A 17138-nucleotide genomic window follows, 5' to 3' on the forward strand; every position below is an offset into this window, starting at 1 on the left:
AGATAAAGGGAATGTTCTCTCACCTTGCCTTAATTTCACACACTCTGCACGATATCCCAGCTGGATTTCTTTTCTCAATTTCATGACAATGTTGAACAGAGCTTTGTCTGCTGTGAAGCTTCAACTTGTTCTGTCTAGGGAACATCACAGAGAAGAACATATGTGAGTGTGCACATGTTCCTGAGCATGACATGAATCATCTTTGCAGACTGTTTTAACATGATGCGCTTAGATAACACAAAGGCTGAAAGATTAGCACTTACTAAACATGAGATGGCAGTGGTGCATGCAAGATTAATTTTGCTTCAGTCTGTGAAAGGGTGATGATGCATTCTTTCATTACATGCTCATACACTTATTCTCAAATACTCTCTTGCACATTTTTGTTATGTTTTCCCATTATCTGAGCTGGTCACTCCAGGCTCCCTTTATAGTCAATAAGAAGAAACAAGCACTTCTGCAATGCAATTCATCTCATCTGAAAATAGACATCCAAAATATGACAGCTGAATCACCCTTGAAAAATACCCTTCAGTCATTTACACCTGTATAAAATACAGTCACTTGCCTCGATTTGGCTCACAGACAATCACCCCATGTGAATGGCAAGATAAAAGACAATCCAACTTATTCATCCCCATCCCTCTTTAGACTTCAAGCTATAATGTATTTTATCACTGAAATATTTCTGGTAGATGAAAAAAATGCCAAACTGATAGAGAAAATTGTAAGCAATTTTCCTCATTTCTGTAAATCATTGAATGCACCTCATTACCTTTATGAAAGGCTCCATTTTCTAAATTTGTGTCTACTCTTGTTTTCCTCTTTGGGCTGCTAAACTTCTGCAGCATAAGAAATACTACATGCTTCTCTCTCTCTTTGCATTCTTCTTCCTGATTAAAAATTTCCACTGGCACTCACCGTTGAAGAACTCTGGCAACAGGCTCTAGATGGCCTTATTTAAAAGCAGTCATAGCTTTATATTATGTCTTAATGATTAAAGTCAATTATTCCATGTCAAATCCCACCCAAGTTTATTGATTAAACATATTTTCTCTTCTCTGTCTGGTTCAACCTACCAGCACACCAACATTGCTGAGCACATCAACAGGAAAACTAAGTATATAATATACCACATAAGGTAACAGCTATAGCAAGATTTAATAATGATTTATATTCCTACAGATTTGTAACACTCAAAGAATATTAGTCAAGACTTAGTGATTCCAGATTTACACCAGAAGAACCAAATTCAACATCTGGATCATAATTTCATCCAGAGTAAAAAACTTCAAATCATGAGGCTTCTGTGTGCATGTGTTGGGGGTGGGGGGATGTGTGCAAGTTGATGTGTCTTTCTGAAATGGAAACACCAGGAAATTTTATGAATCTATTCATAAAATCTGGGAGAGAAAGCTGTGTCTCACACACATCACTAAAAATTATGAACAAAACATTAAGATGTTCATCTGACTCTTTCAATGTTACTGCATTTTTTTTCTGCCTATGGTATTTATAGAGTATCTGTCACTGCATATATCAGCTGCATAACCACTGCTATTTGGATATAATCAAAGTCTTAGAGCTAAGAGCATCAACCAGCATATTCTGGGGGAGAATAGGAGGGGCCTGGAGCTGAAATACTGAAGTATTTTGCATTATGAATTACTGCATGTGATACTCTTCCTCAGCAAGTGTCCTCAGTTCTCCTCAAAGCAAGGCTGTCAGGGCATGCCTGGCCAGGTGCAGCACAGGTGAGACAGTACTTGCCTGGCAGGACATCACAAAGGCCACCCCTGAGAAAAGAGCAGTGAAAAGCATTGCTCTGTCTGTCCCTCTTTCCTAATGAAAAGATGCTGCATTCATTTCAGAGCAGAACTCCCAAATACCTGCAGACACTAAGAAAAGCTTGGACAGAGAAGCTGCTGGTGGAATCAGCATGCTCCCTGTCTGACCTAGGAGATATATCTTGAGCGAAGATCAGGAAAATAAACTAACCTACTGGAATAAGGCATCAGGCAGCCCCTTCCTTCTGTTTGCTTCACAGAGATTTCTGTGTTTTGAGACATTGTTAATGAAAATCAAGGCTAGTTTGGGGCAAGCCCCACAGAAGGGCTGCTTCTGTCCCACAAGCTTTGATTGTTTACAGGGGAAAGCAGGGCAGGCTGTTGATCTTGTGCAAGTGTGAGCTCAGAGAACAAGGATTGCCTCTTCACAAGGTTCTGTGCTCTCTATGTGCTGAGCAGTCCTGTCCATGTCTCCATCTCTCTGTAGGGCCAACCTCTAGGACAGGCTTAAACACACCTGAAACTGAGCTCCTCCTGGATGAGTGGACTGGGTCTGTGGAATTATCTTATTTCTGGAGAAGCTGCAGACATCTGGTCAGCTGAATAGCCACAGACTTCACCTGAATCCATTGACTAGATCTCTATCATCTTGGAGCTCAGGCTTCTAACTTAGGTGTGGACACTCACATACAGAAGTCTGAACTTCCTAACAACTCAGCACCTTGGTCTGACAGCAGGGTCTGCAGTAGGCACTGGCATAGATGTGGTCTCCAAGCTGTAGAGAAGGAGCAAAATGTCTTTACTTACTCACATGTGTTACTTGAATCAGTGACATACAGAGCACAGGTCATGAAGATATTTCTGATTCCTGCCTGGGTTCTGAAGAATATGGATTCAGGTAACATACAGGCAAAATCATCCAATCAGTTCCATTTGAAAATGATCCTGCCAGTGATAGGGCTGGATGCAGGGGAGCTAGAAAACATTCTCTAAACTTCTTGGTTTTGTAAAAGCAATTTGCAAGGAAAAATAAAGAAATTGTATCAATCCTGTCAAGAGATCTTTGGAATGATATACTGAGGGAAACACAGTGGGCATGCAAGTGTTCTTCCATGCTTTGTCCAGGAGTTATGATTCCTCAAAGAGAAACACAAATAAAAAAAATAGCCATGCAAGGAAAGAAAATTAAAATCCTTTAGTCTTATCTCTTTAAACAGTCTTATCTCTTCTATCTTATGTCTTTTCAACTCAGTACAGAGCTCTCTTTTCCTCCTCTGTTGAGAAAGAAGATCTGTTGATGTCATCAATAAAAAACTACCCAAAATCATCAATCATTTGTCAGAGCATGTGTTCTTCTGCATCTGAGCAACTTTCAGAGGGCCCAGACAAGACCTTGGTCCTGGTGTGTCAGATGCCACAAAAACTGAGTAAGAAAGTCTCAGTGGGAGCAGGGAAAGGCTGAGAAGGAAAGAGAGATGGCATGAGTTTATAGAAGTGATTAACACCAAGATGTCAAAGTAGAGTTTGGATTCCCAGTTTGAAATAAATAAATAGTTGTCACTCTTATCTTCCTAGTGAAACTCCTGATGGAGATAGCTCCTATCAAGATTGCTTTCTAGATCTTCAATACCAATGACATAAAGCAGCCAGGATTAGATTCAAATGCCTTCCCAGTGCAGCTACTGACACTGATTTAATTTTCAATTCTTTTCTGATTGCCCTGTAAGCATTAACAAAACAGCATGAAAACTGCAGAGGGAGAGACAGAGGTATATTTAGGCTACAGTCAGGCTGAACTGCTCTATATATCACATATATAGCAAAGAAAATATTTGCAATTCAATTTCACCTACCTTTGGATTGCTAGAAGTCATGCATGTAGTCAGAGCTAATTGGCTAGAGCCCTTTATGGATTATGAGAGAAAGGTATTTTGAGAAGGTGATTCATCCTACCCATCCTACCCTTGAGATGAATATCCTGCAGGAATGGCATCAGCCTCTGGTGACTGCACAAGGAGCTGAGCCATGGCTTGTGCTGGATGCACAATTCCTTAGCTGGTAAGAGTCACTCCAGGCAGAGTTACACAGATTGAAGAGGAGCCCATCTATCCTGTCAAGATGAGTTCACATGTCTGCAATTTTTTATACCTAATAGAAAATTCTTAAATCAGCCAGTCCACTTTCTCTGCGTGTTCTTGTATTTCGGTTACACCTATCATCAAATTTTTCTTCCTGTTCTGATATTAGTGCAATAAGCCACTACCAGAGAAATGCAGATATAGAGGGAGGTGAGGGGTGGGGGGAAGGAGAAATAAAACACACTGCATGCAAAACAATTTCAGAGGCTGAAAGCAAAGAATCAGAGCACAGGCAGAACAGCCTGAGTGTTTCTGGCGAGCTTGCAGGCACAACACAAGTAAACATCTGAAAGACAAAACTACCATCAGCTCAGCATGGAAAGCAAGCTGCCAGATCCAGAAAAAAATGAGAGTGAGACCCAACTTAAGTATGTGTGTGCATGCTGAAAACAGCCAGAAAATCTCTACAAATGTCACCATACACTCTGGTTTGATATACAGGTCCCAGAGGCCAAGAACTTGACTCTCAGGTCTTTTCTCGTGCAAACTGTGGCATCTCAGACTCACATCAAGAGCTTTCTATATGTTTTGGCTCAATATCTGCACCCAGTTATACTGGTGGAAGGAACTTCAGATTCACACCAACCTAACAGAGTTTATTTTGCCATCTGTCTGTGTTTAGTCTTCATACTAATAATTAAGTCAAGCAACGTAGATTGGGATGGAAATTCCTTCCCAAGGAGCAGAACTGTGTGCTGTGTAAACCACCTAGCAGGCACTGAAACTCTTGTTCCAAAAACTACTAGCAAGAAACTTCACTAGTCATTTTTACCTAAGTATCATCATTATTAAGCTGTGCACTGCCATGGACTGTTATTTAAGATTCCTGCTGAATAAGAACACGCCCCAAAAGTAATGAGCTCAGTCAAAGACACACTATTAACTTGTTGATGGTTTATTTGAGCAAAAAATGTACTTGCTGTGGTCTGTTAATAAAAATCATCCTTCCTTTCAATGAACCAGGGCTGTGGAGAGATGAGTTGCATGACTTTCCCAGTGGAGTATTTCCCAGCCCATGCCACAGTACAGGGGGAGTTCCACAGAGTCCCCTTCCCTGGCTCAGGAAGTTCTTCCAGCCAAGGGCATTCCCTTCAAAGGATTGTTGGTGGGGCATTGGCTCACAGCTTTCCTCCACCTGGGAGAGGGTGGAGGGTCACCACTTAGCCAAGTGGGTCTCTGTCAGCTGTTTGCTGCCTCCTGACACAGATTGGCCAAATGAATGAGCCTGTTTTATCACAGAGGTAATCTCATGGGCAAATGATTCTGTCACCACTGATGTGAAATGCCTTTGCCTCTTCTGAGTTCTTTCCTGATTTACCCTGAGCACAAGTCACTCAACATCTATGGGGATATGACTCAGCACTGATTTTTGGCACAAGCTGCTCAGAATTAATTATGATTGTGAAGTGCAGAGCTTTTGGGACCTCAATTCTATTGGTAATTCTTCTCAACACGTAATCAGATTTTAACCCCCTTTGACCCCATTACAAAAATCCTCATTTGGACCAGTACTTTTCTTCTGGAGAATAAAATACATAAGTTTTTAGCAGGTCTCTTTGCCAAAGGTCTCTGTAATGACATTTCAGACATGAATTGATAAATCCATACTAAAGGAAGGGAAAACACTAACATATTGTACCTCATGGAATAAGAAGGGAAAAAGAGAGCTCATTAAATGATAGTTGAAGTGTGATGGCAAACCCCTAAGAAAACAACAGTGCCCTCATTTTTGTGTACATTTATTTTTTGAACAGTTCTGCTGTTTTGGCCCCCAGTACTAAATTCTTCAAATCAATAATTCAAGTTTCCATAAAGAAAACGGTAAATTTTGAAGAAAGAGTGTGGCTAAGTACAGTTACAAGAAAATAATCTCTGAGCAATTTGACTCTTTTTAGAATCGATATAGCTGAACTATGGACAGAATAAAAACAGGAAATTATTGGATCTTATATCAGATTTGAGTGGAAGGCAACTGATATTTTTGGGAAAACCACACAAAATTTAGCATTTTTATCTGACATTCAATGCTTTCTGTTGGAGTTTTGTTCTCTCACCTCATATTTTCATGTTAAACAGTGATTCTGGAAGAAGCTCACCAAGGTTAGACTGTCTGATTGCAGCTTGTGCTCTCTTCTTTGCACCAACCAAGTTATTCCTGCTCATTGCTGTTCTGGCACAGCAGATGTGAGTTTCTTTTCTTCTCCATGTTTTTTTTTGTTTGGTTGTTTTTTTGGGGGTTTGTTTTGTTTTGGTTTGGTTTTGATAGTACATCAGTTTTGAATTCCTCTTTCAAGAGCCCTCAGATGTAACTGTGGGAATATAAGAGCAGCAGCATTTCTCAAATTCACAAAGCATTTATTCAAATTCTGGTTTTGTGAGTAAATTAACTTTGAGGAACATTGTCAACAAATTCTTGGGGCTAAAATTAAATGGGAAGATCAGTAACAATCACAGCCCTACAGGGAGAGCAGCAAGGGCTGCAGAAATCAGCCAGAGGTGTGGGACAGTCCTTTCTCTCAGAATGACACAACTCCAGGGCTTAAAGCTAGTAGGCTTACAGGCAGACAGACTGGCCTAATTCTGGACTTCTCATGAGTCTAATTTAATTCCTAGAAGTGAGGTTGTGTTTGCTCAAGCTTGGCTCCAGACCAGCTTTTCCAGAAGCAGCCAGGCACCAGCACATTTGCCAGAGTCACTGCAGTCCCACTGATGCTAGTTATGTGCCTTTCTAAAATCCCACTTAGGGTGACTGCAGATCTTGCCCCAAGTGCACTCACTTGGGTTTGTTCACTGTAATTACAGGTCAGCTCTGCTTGCACCAGAGTCCTTCCACCCAACTCCTTGCTTTCCTGGCCCAGCAATGATCTGCAACCCTGATGTGATTGTGGTAAAATTAATTCTGCATATTGGAAACTGAAAATGAAGCTATTGAAGGGTAAGAATACTGTGAATCAGTTCTCTCAGTGAAGTGCTACTAAAGCTAGCTCTAACTTAGGAACAGTCTTTATTCTTGATCAAGCCCCTTCTCCCCTTTCTGTTCCACATACGAACACCTGAATATGATGGCAGCATGTTTGTCAGTTCAAAGGGACTCAGTGTCACATCAAGCCATGGCCAAGCACAGACTGAGAGCCTGCATGTGGGCAGTGCCAGGACTGATGGGCCTTTTTAATGCAGGGAGCCTTACTAGTCTGACCATTCTGAGAGCCATCTAAATCTGCCATTGCTGACTTGTAGTCATAAGCAGTGCAAAGACATCTTCCTTTTTTTGCCTTTAAATTAGTATTTTGACATAAAACAGAGAAAAAAAGCCAGCAGTTTAGCGTTCATGCCCTAAATATAAACATATCCCTGGAAGATACAGCAGCAGCTAATGCAGGAGCAGGAGCAGGTTAGATTTTGACTAACCAAACTGCTTGGATTAGCAAATTCTGGAATAACAGCATTACAAGCCCCAAGAAGCTGGAAACCTCATATATTGATTCTCCTGGGCTTTGAAAGAAACTCCAGAATCAGGTCAGAATCCTTAGCTCAGACCTGAAGTTCAAGACTGAACTTCTGAATCTTAAATTCCTCTGCTTATTGTTTTTAATCGATCTTTGTATTTTCTGTACCTTAGAGTGCATTACTCCTAGTGATGACATGACTTTGTCCATTTGTTTCCAGACACAGTCAAAGGCAACTGGTCACCATCCCAGCCATGATTTACTGAGGTCTCAGTGTCCCCTATGATGTCATGGCTGTTTATATCCTAAGGAAATCATCTCCCTGGAAAAGTAAACTCATTTAAAGGACTAATGATAATTGGAAACTGACAAACAACTGCCTGGGAAATAAGCAGCCCAGAAGTGAAAAACAGATACACACACTGACTGTCTCTTATGAAGCAGGGCAAAACTTCACTTTTACTTTCACCCTCAGTTCTCTTGTTGCTCACAGAAATAAGAGGGCTGCAGAATATCTAGGAATGAACTGCCACCGTGTGGCCAAGGCACAGTTTTAGTACCTTACTTGAAATTTTCAAGAGTTGATGCTGTAAGTGACAGTGGCCAGCACATAATTGTATAAGTTTTGTGCTCAATCACATATTTTGCTTCAGTGTCATGTGCCATGTCTCCCTGTCAGTGCCCATAAGCCTCTTGGTAAAGTCTTGCTCCCTCCTCAATCTCACTTTAATAAAAGGGTGAAATACAACTTTTAATTCCATAAATTCTTTTTCTATTTTCTTTTACAGGCTACCTCATCTTCTGTGAGGATTCAGGGTATCATAGTCACTGAGTCATTCAGTGGTGATGCCTGGGCTTGCCTTATAAAAGATGGACAATATTTTAATATGACAGCCTAGTAGAAATCTTGTCACCATGCACTGAATTTCTGCTAATCAAACAACAGGCTTTAGCTTCTGCTTTTCAGTCTGGTCTGAAGCAGCTGGGCTAGTTTATTGTGACTTGCCCTCGAAGTTCCTCCAGAGCACGTTTTTCTACCTGTTAAACTTATAATAGTTAGAGTCATTCTACCGACTTTATGCAGCTTGGTTTCTCTTAACCATAGGCATAATTCAGAGCTACAGACCCAAAAGTTGGCAAAAGCCTCCTAAACACAGCCTTCTGTGACTGATCAGCTTCGTGCTGCTTTCATCCCCTTGTGGATCTGCCCCACCACCAAATCACAGGAGGCACTTTCCCGAATTTATCCAAGCAGAACAACAAACTGACCCTACAACTGTGAAAATGTTCAAGACACCCACTAGGTGAGAATCCAATATTTTAATACACCCCCTCCAAGCTGAAGCAGCAGATAAACACTTATTTTTCCTGTGCATTACCTTGGAGGAATGCCTGAGTTACTCAAGGCGATGCTGACACCTTCTGCCTTCATTGTAACTTTATGGCACTGCAAGATTCAAACCAGAGCATACACCTTGTCCAGCTTCCAACTTTCCATTAGCTGCCTGTATTTCTTCTGTTTCTGCCAAAGATCCTTACAATTTCACCTCACTCACATGCATTGTGATTACACTGAGTTGCTCAACACAAAAGGACAAAATTATTTTGAATCCTCCAGGACATGATTTCTTCAACAGACTTAATCTCTCTTCAGTTGCTGGATTCTTGTACACAGTGTCTTTAGTGTCTCAAAGACAGCTGGGGGTGTGATGTCACAGAAATTGTAGCCAGGGCCTCTTCAGAGCTAGTACTCAGCAATGACACAAGCTAGAGGGACCTGACATATCCTAATACTTCAACTGAGCTGGATTTGAAACAGTAAAATATGAGATATTCTCACAAACATGTTGCCTGTTATTCCAGTGCACTCTGGGAAAGAGCTTTTGGGGATCAGTGCTGCAGGGAACACTTGCACACAGCAGCCTTGATCGATGGAGTTCCTGGTTGATGCCCTTCATTGTCACTGCCTGGGGGCATGGCTCAAAGGGCTCACTAACAATCTCTTCAAAAATCTGGGTCATACAGAGCTCTGCCGGTTGTGAACAACTCTTCTGTGTGATTGGCATTGTCAGAATACCTCTAGCAGCTGCTTAATTTCTAGGATGCAGTGCCTGAAAATATCTGCCTGTCTCAGCAAGGTCATTTAGAGAATGTACCCATGACAGAAAGAATCCCTTCAGTGTCCATGCAGAGAGCTCTGCCTGCACAGCCATGAGGGAATGATTCAGTACAGATGGGGAGCACTTTTGTAGGGCAATCAGCTGCTCCTGGAAAGTGTGTAGAAAGCTGCCTAGGGTGAGCCAGTGCCAGGCAGGGGCAGGGTTCTGTCTTGGGCTAATGCAGAGAGTGCTGCCATCCACACTAAGTCCTCCTCTGAGGAGGCAGCTGGTACTGGGGATGGAGATGCTTCCCTTTCCTCTCTCCTGCTCCCTTTCTGCTTAACTGCCTGCTCTAGCACAGATAGAACTAGATCCTCAAATCCCCAGCTCCCACCTTCCAACAGAGTGCCCTATGATGTAGGGACTGCTCTCCATAGCTGTGTTGGAGCTGAGCCATGTTGAGTGAGAACCATACAAGGGCTAGTGTGTTAGAAGAAGAAGGAAGGTGCCTGCATTCATGGGATAGATGATAGAATATATTCTCAGAGAAAAACTAGTTTATTTTACTTGCTTAGTTAGAATTTCCTAAGATGATGACTGGCTTGAAGTCAACTTTAAGTAAAGGGGGAAAAAAAAGTCACAGAATCCAAATAGAAATTATGAATCTGAATTTCTCCCCCTTTGTCTCTTATTCATAAAAGCAAACCCAATTTCACACTGAAGCTTCTGTGCTGGACAGCAGGGGGACCCTCACCCTCTGTCACAGCCAGATAACCAGAGATCTCTGTTTTACAAGGATAGGCAAGAGGTTACAGGGAAGGTTGCACATGCTGAAGCAGTCTGGTTCTGCACATCAAAATGCATTCTTAAAACAATAGCAAAGAGATCAGTTACTCCAATGCATAAAACCTTGGCACTACGAACATGAAACACAGCCCAGGGCAGAAAAACATTGGAATCCTTTTCTTCTTTCTTCTCCATCAGTATTTTAATTATGCACATGCCTAATTCTGTTATAGTAACTCAAACAAGATGGTGAGATTTTCTGTCAGCACCCATCTATGTTGCAGGTTCTAGTAGCAAAAAGATGCCCACACACTCAGTAAAAATGTTCCTCAGCAACTTCAGTATGAAATTCTGTTTGGAGAGGAGTTTCAGGGTGACACAGTTGCCAAAAATGTACCATTTTGAGCACTGTCCCCCTTCTCTCACACATACACAGAACTGCAGCCTTGAGGCATGCCAGAACCTAGGGGTGTGTTTGGAACATGCTGTGCTCCAGCTATCCCACCTGCTGAGTGGAATTCAATGATCACATTCAGAGGCAGAATAGGTTTTTAAGGGCATTCAGCTCAGGGCAGACAGTACAGGACTGGGGAGGTACAAAGGCAGCAACACAATATAAAGGATACAGACCACTGTGAAAAGCACCAACAGCAGGGAGTCAAAACCTAGACCCTAATTTAAACTCTTCTTGAACAACATAATGTATCCATTATGTTGTCATTTTCAAGAGGATGAAAACTAGGCCAGGAGCAACAAAAGCACCTCCAGAACTGAAGTGCTACCGAAACATTCTTCCCTCCCCTTCACAAACATCACTAGAAAAAGAATCAAAATGCTTTAATCGAACAGGAGATGCCAGCTCTGAATGGAGGAACACATGGTTTTTTGGCAGTTTCCTATCTTATGACAGAAAGTGGCCTAGATCATTAAGGTCAGAGAGATACTTGCAATCATGGCAGAAATGCTTTTTTAATAACTTAGTCCCAAAAACTGGGAACATGAATCAGCAAGAATTACCACCTGCCAAATGTTCTGTGTGAGGGCACAAGGCTTATGGAGGCTTTGGTACATCAGATGGGTTATATTAATGGGCAGTGCCTTAGGAAATTCATCCAAGCCTGTGGACACAAGAACTACTGATCATAGAAACAAGAAAACACTAGCAAATCACCAGCTGGTCACACCAGTGCTGCCACAATCCATCTGTCATAGTCCATCGCCAGCTGAATGATGCCAGATCAAAAAACCAAAATAAGCAAAAGCCTGATCCAAAATACCTTAACAAACTTTTAAGACAAAGTATGACCTGGGTAAAACAGGTGAAGTATGGGTTTTATTAATTCCAAGTATCACATGGATTTCACATCACCTCTAAGATGAAGAGGAACACTTCTAGACTGCATTCATCCTAATATATCCTCTTTAATGATGGAGCAGCAGAATTCCAAATACTGGGTGTAATCTAAAGGTGATGTGGTGGCTTTGTCTGCAAGTTGTCTTCTGCCTCTGAGAACAACCTTTGCCACAACTTATTCAAAAAATGTTCTCCATTTCTAGTGTACACTGGGGTGTCTACATTCATCAGCTGGGTACTAAAATAGATGAAAACCAGCACGTGGTGTAACCATATGAAAACAGGTTGCATATATTTTTGCATGCAGTGAATATTTTGATCTATCCAACCACAGAACCATATTCAGTAGCGATCAGAGTACAAAACACACTGGAGCACACAATTCCCCCAAACACAAGTTTCTAATGCTATTCTCTCACTGCAGCTCTTTTCTGCTTGTACTGCAGACTGGGTGTATCTCAATGCTGCTGTATACTCTCAGAACATAGAGTCAATGATGGCACATACAAATTTTCACAAGCAACAGAAGGCGAAAATTCTGCTTCACTGCTCTGACATTGGAAGCACTGCTGCAATAGCTCCAACGATTTGCTGAATTTCTTGAACTGCTTTGCAGTACTGGAGTCAGAAGAAAAACTACTGCACCAGGCAATCTCTGAATCATTGCTTTCTGTAACAGCACTAGAAAAAAGGCTTGTCAAGCTGGAGTTCCCCCCCAAGCTGAATGACAAAGCAGTATTATTAGGCACAGAAAATTTGATGAGTTAAACCTTCACGTGAGTCCAACATTGGAATAGCCATGGCTTAAAACATATCTTTCCACCAAGAACCTTCAGTGACTGCTCAGGTCACTTCTAGAGTGTAAGTGATGGATCAATGGTGAAAAAAAAATCCCTATTTCATACATTCTGTCTTCAGGTAAAAAGGGAACATTCTTCTTTCAACATTCCTGCTTGCGTGTTTTAGGCTTAAATTTTAAAGTGTTGTATGCCCCTTCCACAGCTTTGGGCAAGTACATGGGATGCCTTTCCAACCTTTTCCTGGAGCCAGTGGTTCTCCTCTGACTGTTTCTTTGGGATTGGTTTGCAGCCTTGGCTGCCTGGGCAGTATCTTGTGAGTGTCTGCGGGGAGCACGAAGGATCCAGTTGGAATGCAAACTGTGTTCACTCGTACTGGTAGCAACTGAAAGACAGAAGATAATCCAGGATTAACAGTTTGTCAGTGACATTTTTATCTGCACAGTGAGGGAATAGGATTCTTGCTGGGTCCTTCCTGGAGGAAAGGTCAAGAAATAAACCTTGTTTCACTGCAGGATATCGCTGGGATGGGATTAATTTTATCTAGAATTTCAACACCTGCAGCATAAATATGTATGTGAGAGCTAGACCCTTTAAACACATTCCTTGGGCACAGCTAAAATGATCTGCTTCAGATATTCACCTCAGCCTGAAGCAAAGGTGACAAATATCTATATCCCTCTGCTGATTATACAGCAGAGGTGATGACCTTAGATTGGTACTTCTTCATTTCTTTGGACAATTCCATCCTTTCTGATGGAAACCTCCAATTCTTTAGCCTAATCACTAAATGACTTCTTTTCTTGGTGGTTGGAAAGGAATCACTCAGCCATTTCTCAAAAAAAAAAAAACAGACAAAGAAAAAATACTTTTATACTTTTTGTAGTTCTCCAAAGAGAGCTTGAGGTAGAAATGCAAGGGTGGAGTTCAGCCCTGAGCAGAAGGAAAGCACTATTCCAGCCCTACACATGCTACCTTTGCCATGTAATGACCACACATAAAGTAGTTGTACCCATTCAACATGGAACAAGTGATGTATTACTATAATTTCACATATTGCATGTAATGGTCCTAGATTTGGGAAGCAAAACTAGAGGACAACAGATTATTAAATAAATTATTTAAACAAACATGATGTCACAATGCTGTTCCTCCCTCTACCATCTGCCCACCAAAACCATCATATTTGGCTGGTTTATGCCTCACCATCAAAATCAACATCCACATTTGGCAGATCCACGTCAGGAACTCTCCGCCATCTCTCTGAATCCAGGTCTGCAATGACTGAGTCAAAGAAAGCTATTGCTTCTCTCACATCTGAGCTGGACTGTGGGCCTTTTCTTTCCATGGATGCCTGTTGATCAGACAAAGGAGAAAAAAGTTAGCCAAGGGTTAATCACAATGATTTCTTAATGAGAAAACTCTATAAGAAACAAGTATTGATTCCATACCACAGGCTGTCAGAAAAGAAACACAGGTCCAGACTATTACACATCATAGAAATCAAAGAAAGCAGGACAGCAGCCTAACAAATACCACCCTGCTGCATGTTCAACAACAAGTGCCTTCCACTTGGGCAGTATTGGCCTGGTGCTACAAAATCCCTCAGAATCCATGTACCAGGCCATTTGATTGGGTGCCTAAGTGACAGCTGGGCTTTGTGGCCAAATTGATTTTGCCTAGCACTAGGTTCCTAAGGAGCTGCACATTAGAAATGCAGTCATGCAGGGTTCCTTCTGTAATTAATGCTGGGCTTCAGTACCTTCAGAAGATGAGTCAGGCCTTAAGTGGGCTGAACCCTCCTCTGCAGGCAGCTCTTTCTCTCAGCTGAAAAGGAACTGGGGGGGGTAACTTTGTTACTAATTTAGGCATCTTATTAAAATGCCTAGGTGAGGTGAAATTAATCCATATCTAAATTACTAAAGTTTTTTTGAAATGAAGAAGAATGGTGTATGCTAAAATATGAGTCATTCAACACTGTGATAATTCCCACAGGAAAGCCACACAGTTTAATATTAGAAGTCTGTCTTGATGAAAAAGCAAATGCCTATCTATAAATGCTGAAACAATCATAAAACCTTGGTTAGTGATTCTGAGGGATGAGTAATTACTGCCAGCCTCTACCTGATGAAGGGACATTTATTTTCCTTGCTAGTCCAAGTCAGGTATGTTGTCAGGCTGCAAGACCAGCTCAAAAAATTGCTACCCTGTGTTTCAGTGAGAGAAAAGGATACATGCTATGTCACACCTCTGAAGGACCAGGCTGTTCCCTGTTCTGTGAGGCAAAGAATTGAACTAGCTGATTCCCCTCCTGACATTGTGGGTTGATTGACATCCTCAGAAGTGATGAAAGATAGCTGCTACCACACATCTACTGAAATAGTGACTGCTATTATGACTAAGCCCTTACTGGTTTAAAAGGCATTTTAAAGAAATGCCTACGTGCTCCCAGCATCTGACCCACTTCTTTATTCTTTCCTTCCTCTGGACACAAGTGGCACATTTTGAATCCATGGTCAGTCTCTAGTCCAGAACCCAGAGATCAACACTTCTATGAGGACAGGTCTGTCTGGATAAATTGCCTTCCTCTAAATCATGCAGCAGATTAGAGAAAGAAGTGAATTTCCACTGACAGGCAATTTAACAAGAACAGGTAGCTTGAGATAAAATCATTCAAGCCTGGTGATAACACAAACCTTGTAATCTGTGGACATAAAAAGTGTAGTTAGGAAGAAGAAGAGTCTGAATCTTGTAAATGTCTTCTTGACCTCTCCCTAATTTTTAAAAAGCCAGAGGTGTGCAACTGTGCCATTTGTGTTGGCAAGAATGATTCATATGGATGACATATCCTGCTGATGTTCCAGTCTGTTTCCAAGGGGATGGAGTGAGCATGCCAGTCAGTATCAGGACTGTGCATACATAGGGGCCAGCTGGCCAAAGTCAGATGGCAGCACTCTCAGCCACAGACTGTGGGAGATCAATTGTTATCCAAAAAACAAAAAACAACCCAAGTTTTTGGTGTTTGCCTTAAGCAGCATTTTCAGCAGCAAATCTCAAAAGTTCACAAAGCATTCTGACATTCTGCTGTGACAGAACATCTAAATGTGGCAGCAACATTATTTAAAGTCAACCTGGCCTAGTCAGTAAGGTCAATCATACATCCCTTCTTCCCACCACTCCCATTATTGTCCAGCTTAAAGACTGCACTGGGTAGCCTGTGAGTCTCCTGTTGAATTCTTTTTTGCAGTCATGTCACCTAAACAGATTATTTCACTTGCTGCAGTCCTTTGTTTTTTCCTCACTGAATCAAGTCTAGAGCCAAAGTAGCCACTGAACTGTCTAGTCACATACAAACCTATAAAGCTTTTTTTTTTTCTCTAGGATACTTGAAAATAATCTGCACCAAAGATTCCAGTTTTATTTTTGCAGTATCATTACAGTAAAGGGTGAAGATTTACACTGTCTAGAAATGACCTACTAACTAATTTATGAACAGAGAAAGGAAGTCTTAAGAATTCCTCATGCCCCACATCCTACCAGTAGAGCTTGCACTGATGCTAGATGTAGCACTGACAAGTTAACCAACCACTCAGAAAAAAAATCCTCTTTGTTTCAGTGAATTTATAATTATTTTGTGTAAGTGATTTTGTCAGTAAGAAGACTGCCAGGAAATCCAGGGATTACTGCACTTGTCAGTCATTAATAGCTATAAATAATCATAGTGAAGGGCTTCAAGGTACTTAAGTAGTCTGTCAGAGCTTGCTCTTTCATAACATGTTTTCCATACTCTCATAACATTTCCTACTTTCTCCCAATATTTCTCCCCCTCAATCATAGTCATATACTTTTTTTTCCATGACCAATCATTCATTCCTAATTCTACACTACTTAGAAAGAATCTTAAGATATTTAGAAACATTTCAAATGATGAAACAGTAAAATGACAACTGGCTGAAAGCAATGAAACAGAAAACCAACATGCATGATACAGCTCTGATGATTTTCTTGCTTAAGACTAAGCATATGGCAAAAATTCTTGGACATTACCTTAGAAGATTCTTTGGAAGGAAGTGGAAGAAATGACTTTTTTCCCGTTTTGGATGATCTTGTGGACGCTGGAGAATCTGCAGCCATACGCATGGATTTCAAGTTATTGATGTTTTCAAGGTATTTTTTCCTCAAGGCTAGCAAATCCTGTAGGTATTTCAAGCAGTCCTGAGTCTTAGAGTACATCCAGTCTCTGTCTTCCTCTTTTGGTTGAAAGCAAGAGTCAATGCTGGTTGTACTTCTGCTTTTTTTTAGTGGCTCACTAACTTTTTCCTGCTCACCTCCAAGGACATACATAGAAGTGCTGCGGATCAGTCTCACTGCAGAAGCTGCTCCATCACAGTAAGGGATGTCATCTGTCACGTTTCTTCTCTGGGAGTTGGGGTGAAATATAGAATGGATCTTTTTGAACATAATGCGCCACTTCCTCCCCTTTATACTTTTTCTCTTTCAGCACCTTAATTTAACACTAGATCTGGCAATCAGCAGCAGTTACCTTTGCCCTCAGGAGACAAATAAATTTGCCACTTACTATAATGAGGAGAGAAAAGAAACCTCTGGCTGCACCAATTGTTTTCAGTCTAACATTATGAGAAGTGTGATGGTAATGCAGAAACTTCTATTCCTTTTGTGTCAGTGAAAGAGCTTTGTCCTTTCCTCGGTTTAAAACATAGTTGAAGTCAA

At 41.3% G+C, this 17138-nt stretch overlaps 1 protein-coding gene across 1 annotated transcript; it reads right to left on the reverse strand.

Annotated features, from left to right (window-relative positions):
* Positions 1-10014: 10014 nt before the first annotated feature.
* LOC306800933 (uncharacterized protein C13orf42) lies at positions 10015-16868 on the reverse strand (the record flags this gene model as incomplete). The annotated part of the gene is made up of 3 exons (XM_079303464.1): positions 10015-12792; positions 13614-13761; positions 16455-16868. The coding sequence occupies 3 exons, from the start codon at positions 16866-16868 to the stop codon at positions 12551-12553; spliced, it is 804 nt and encodes a 267-aa protein (XP_079159590.1). The 3' UTR covers positions 10015-12550.
* Positions 16869-17138: the final 270 nt, after the last annotated feature.

Source organism: Erithacus rubecula (genome assembly GCF_903797595.1).
Source record: "Erithacus rubecula genome assembly, chromosome: 1".
Classification (NCBI taxonomy): Eukaryota; Metazoa; Chordata; class Aves; order Passeriformes; family Muscicapidae; genus Erithacus; species Erithacus rubecula.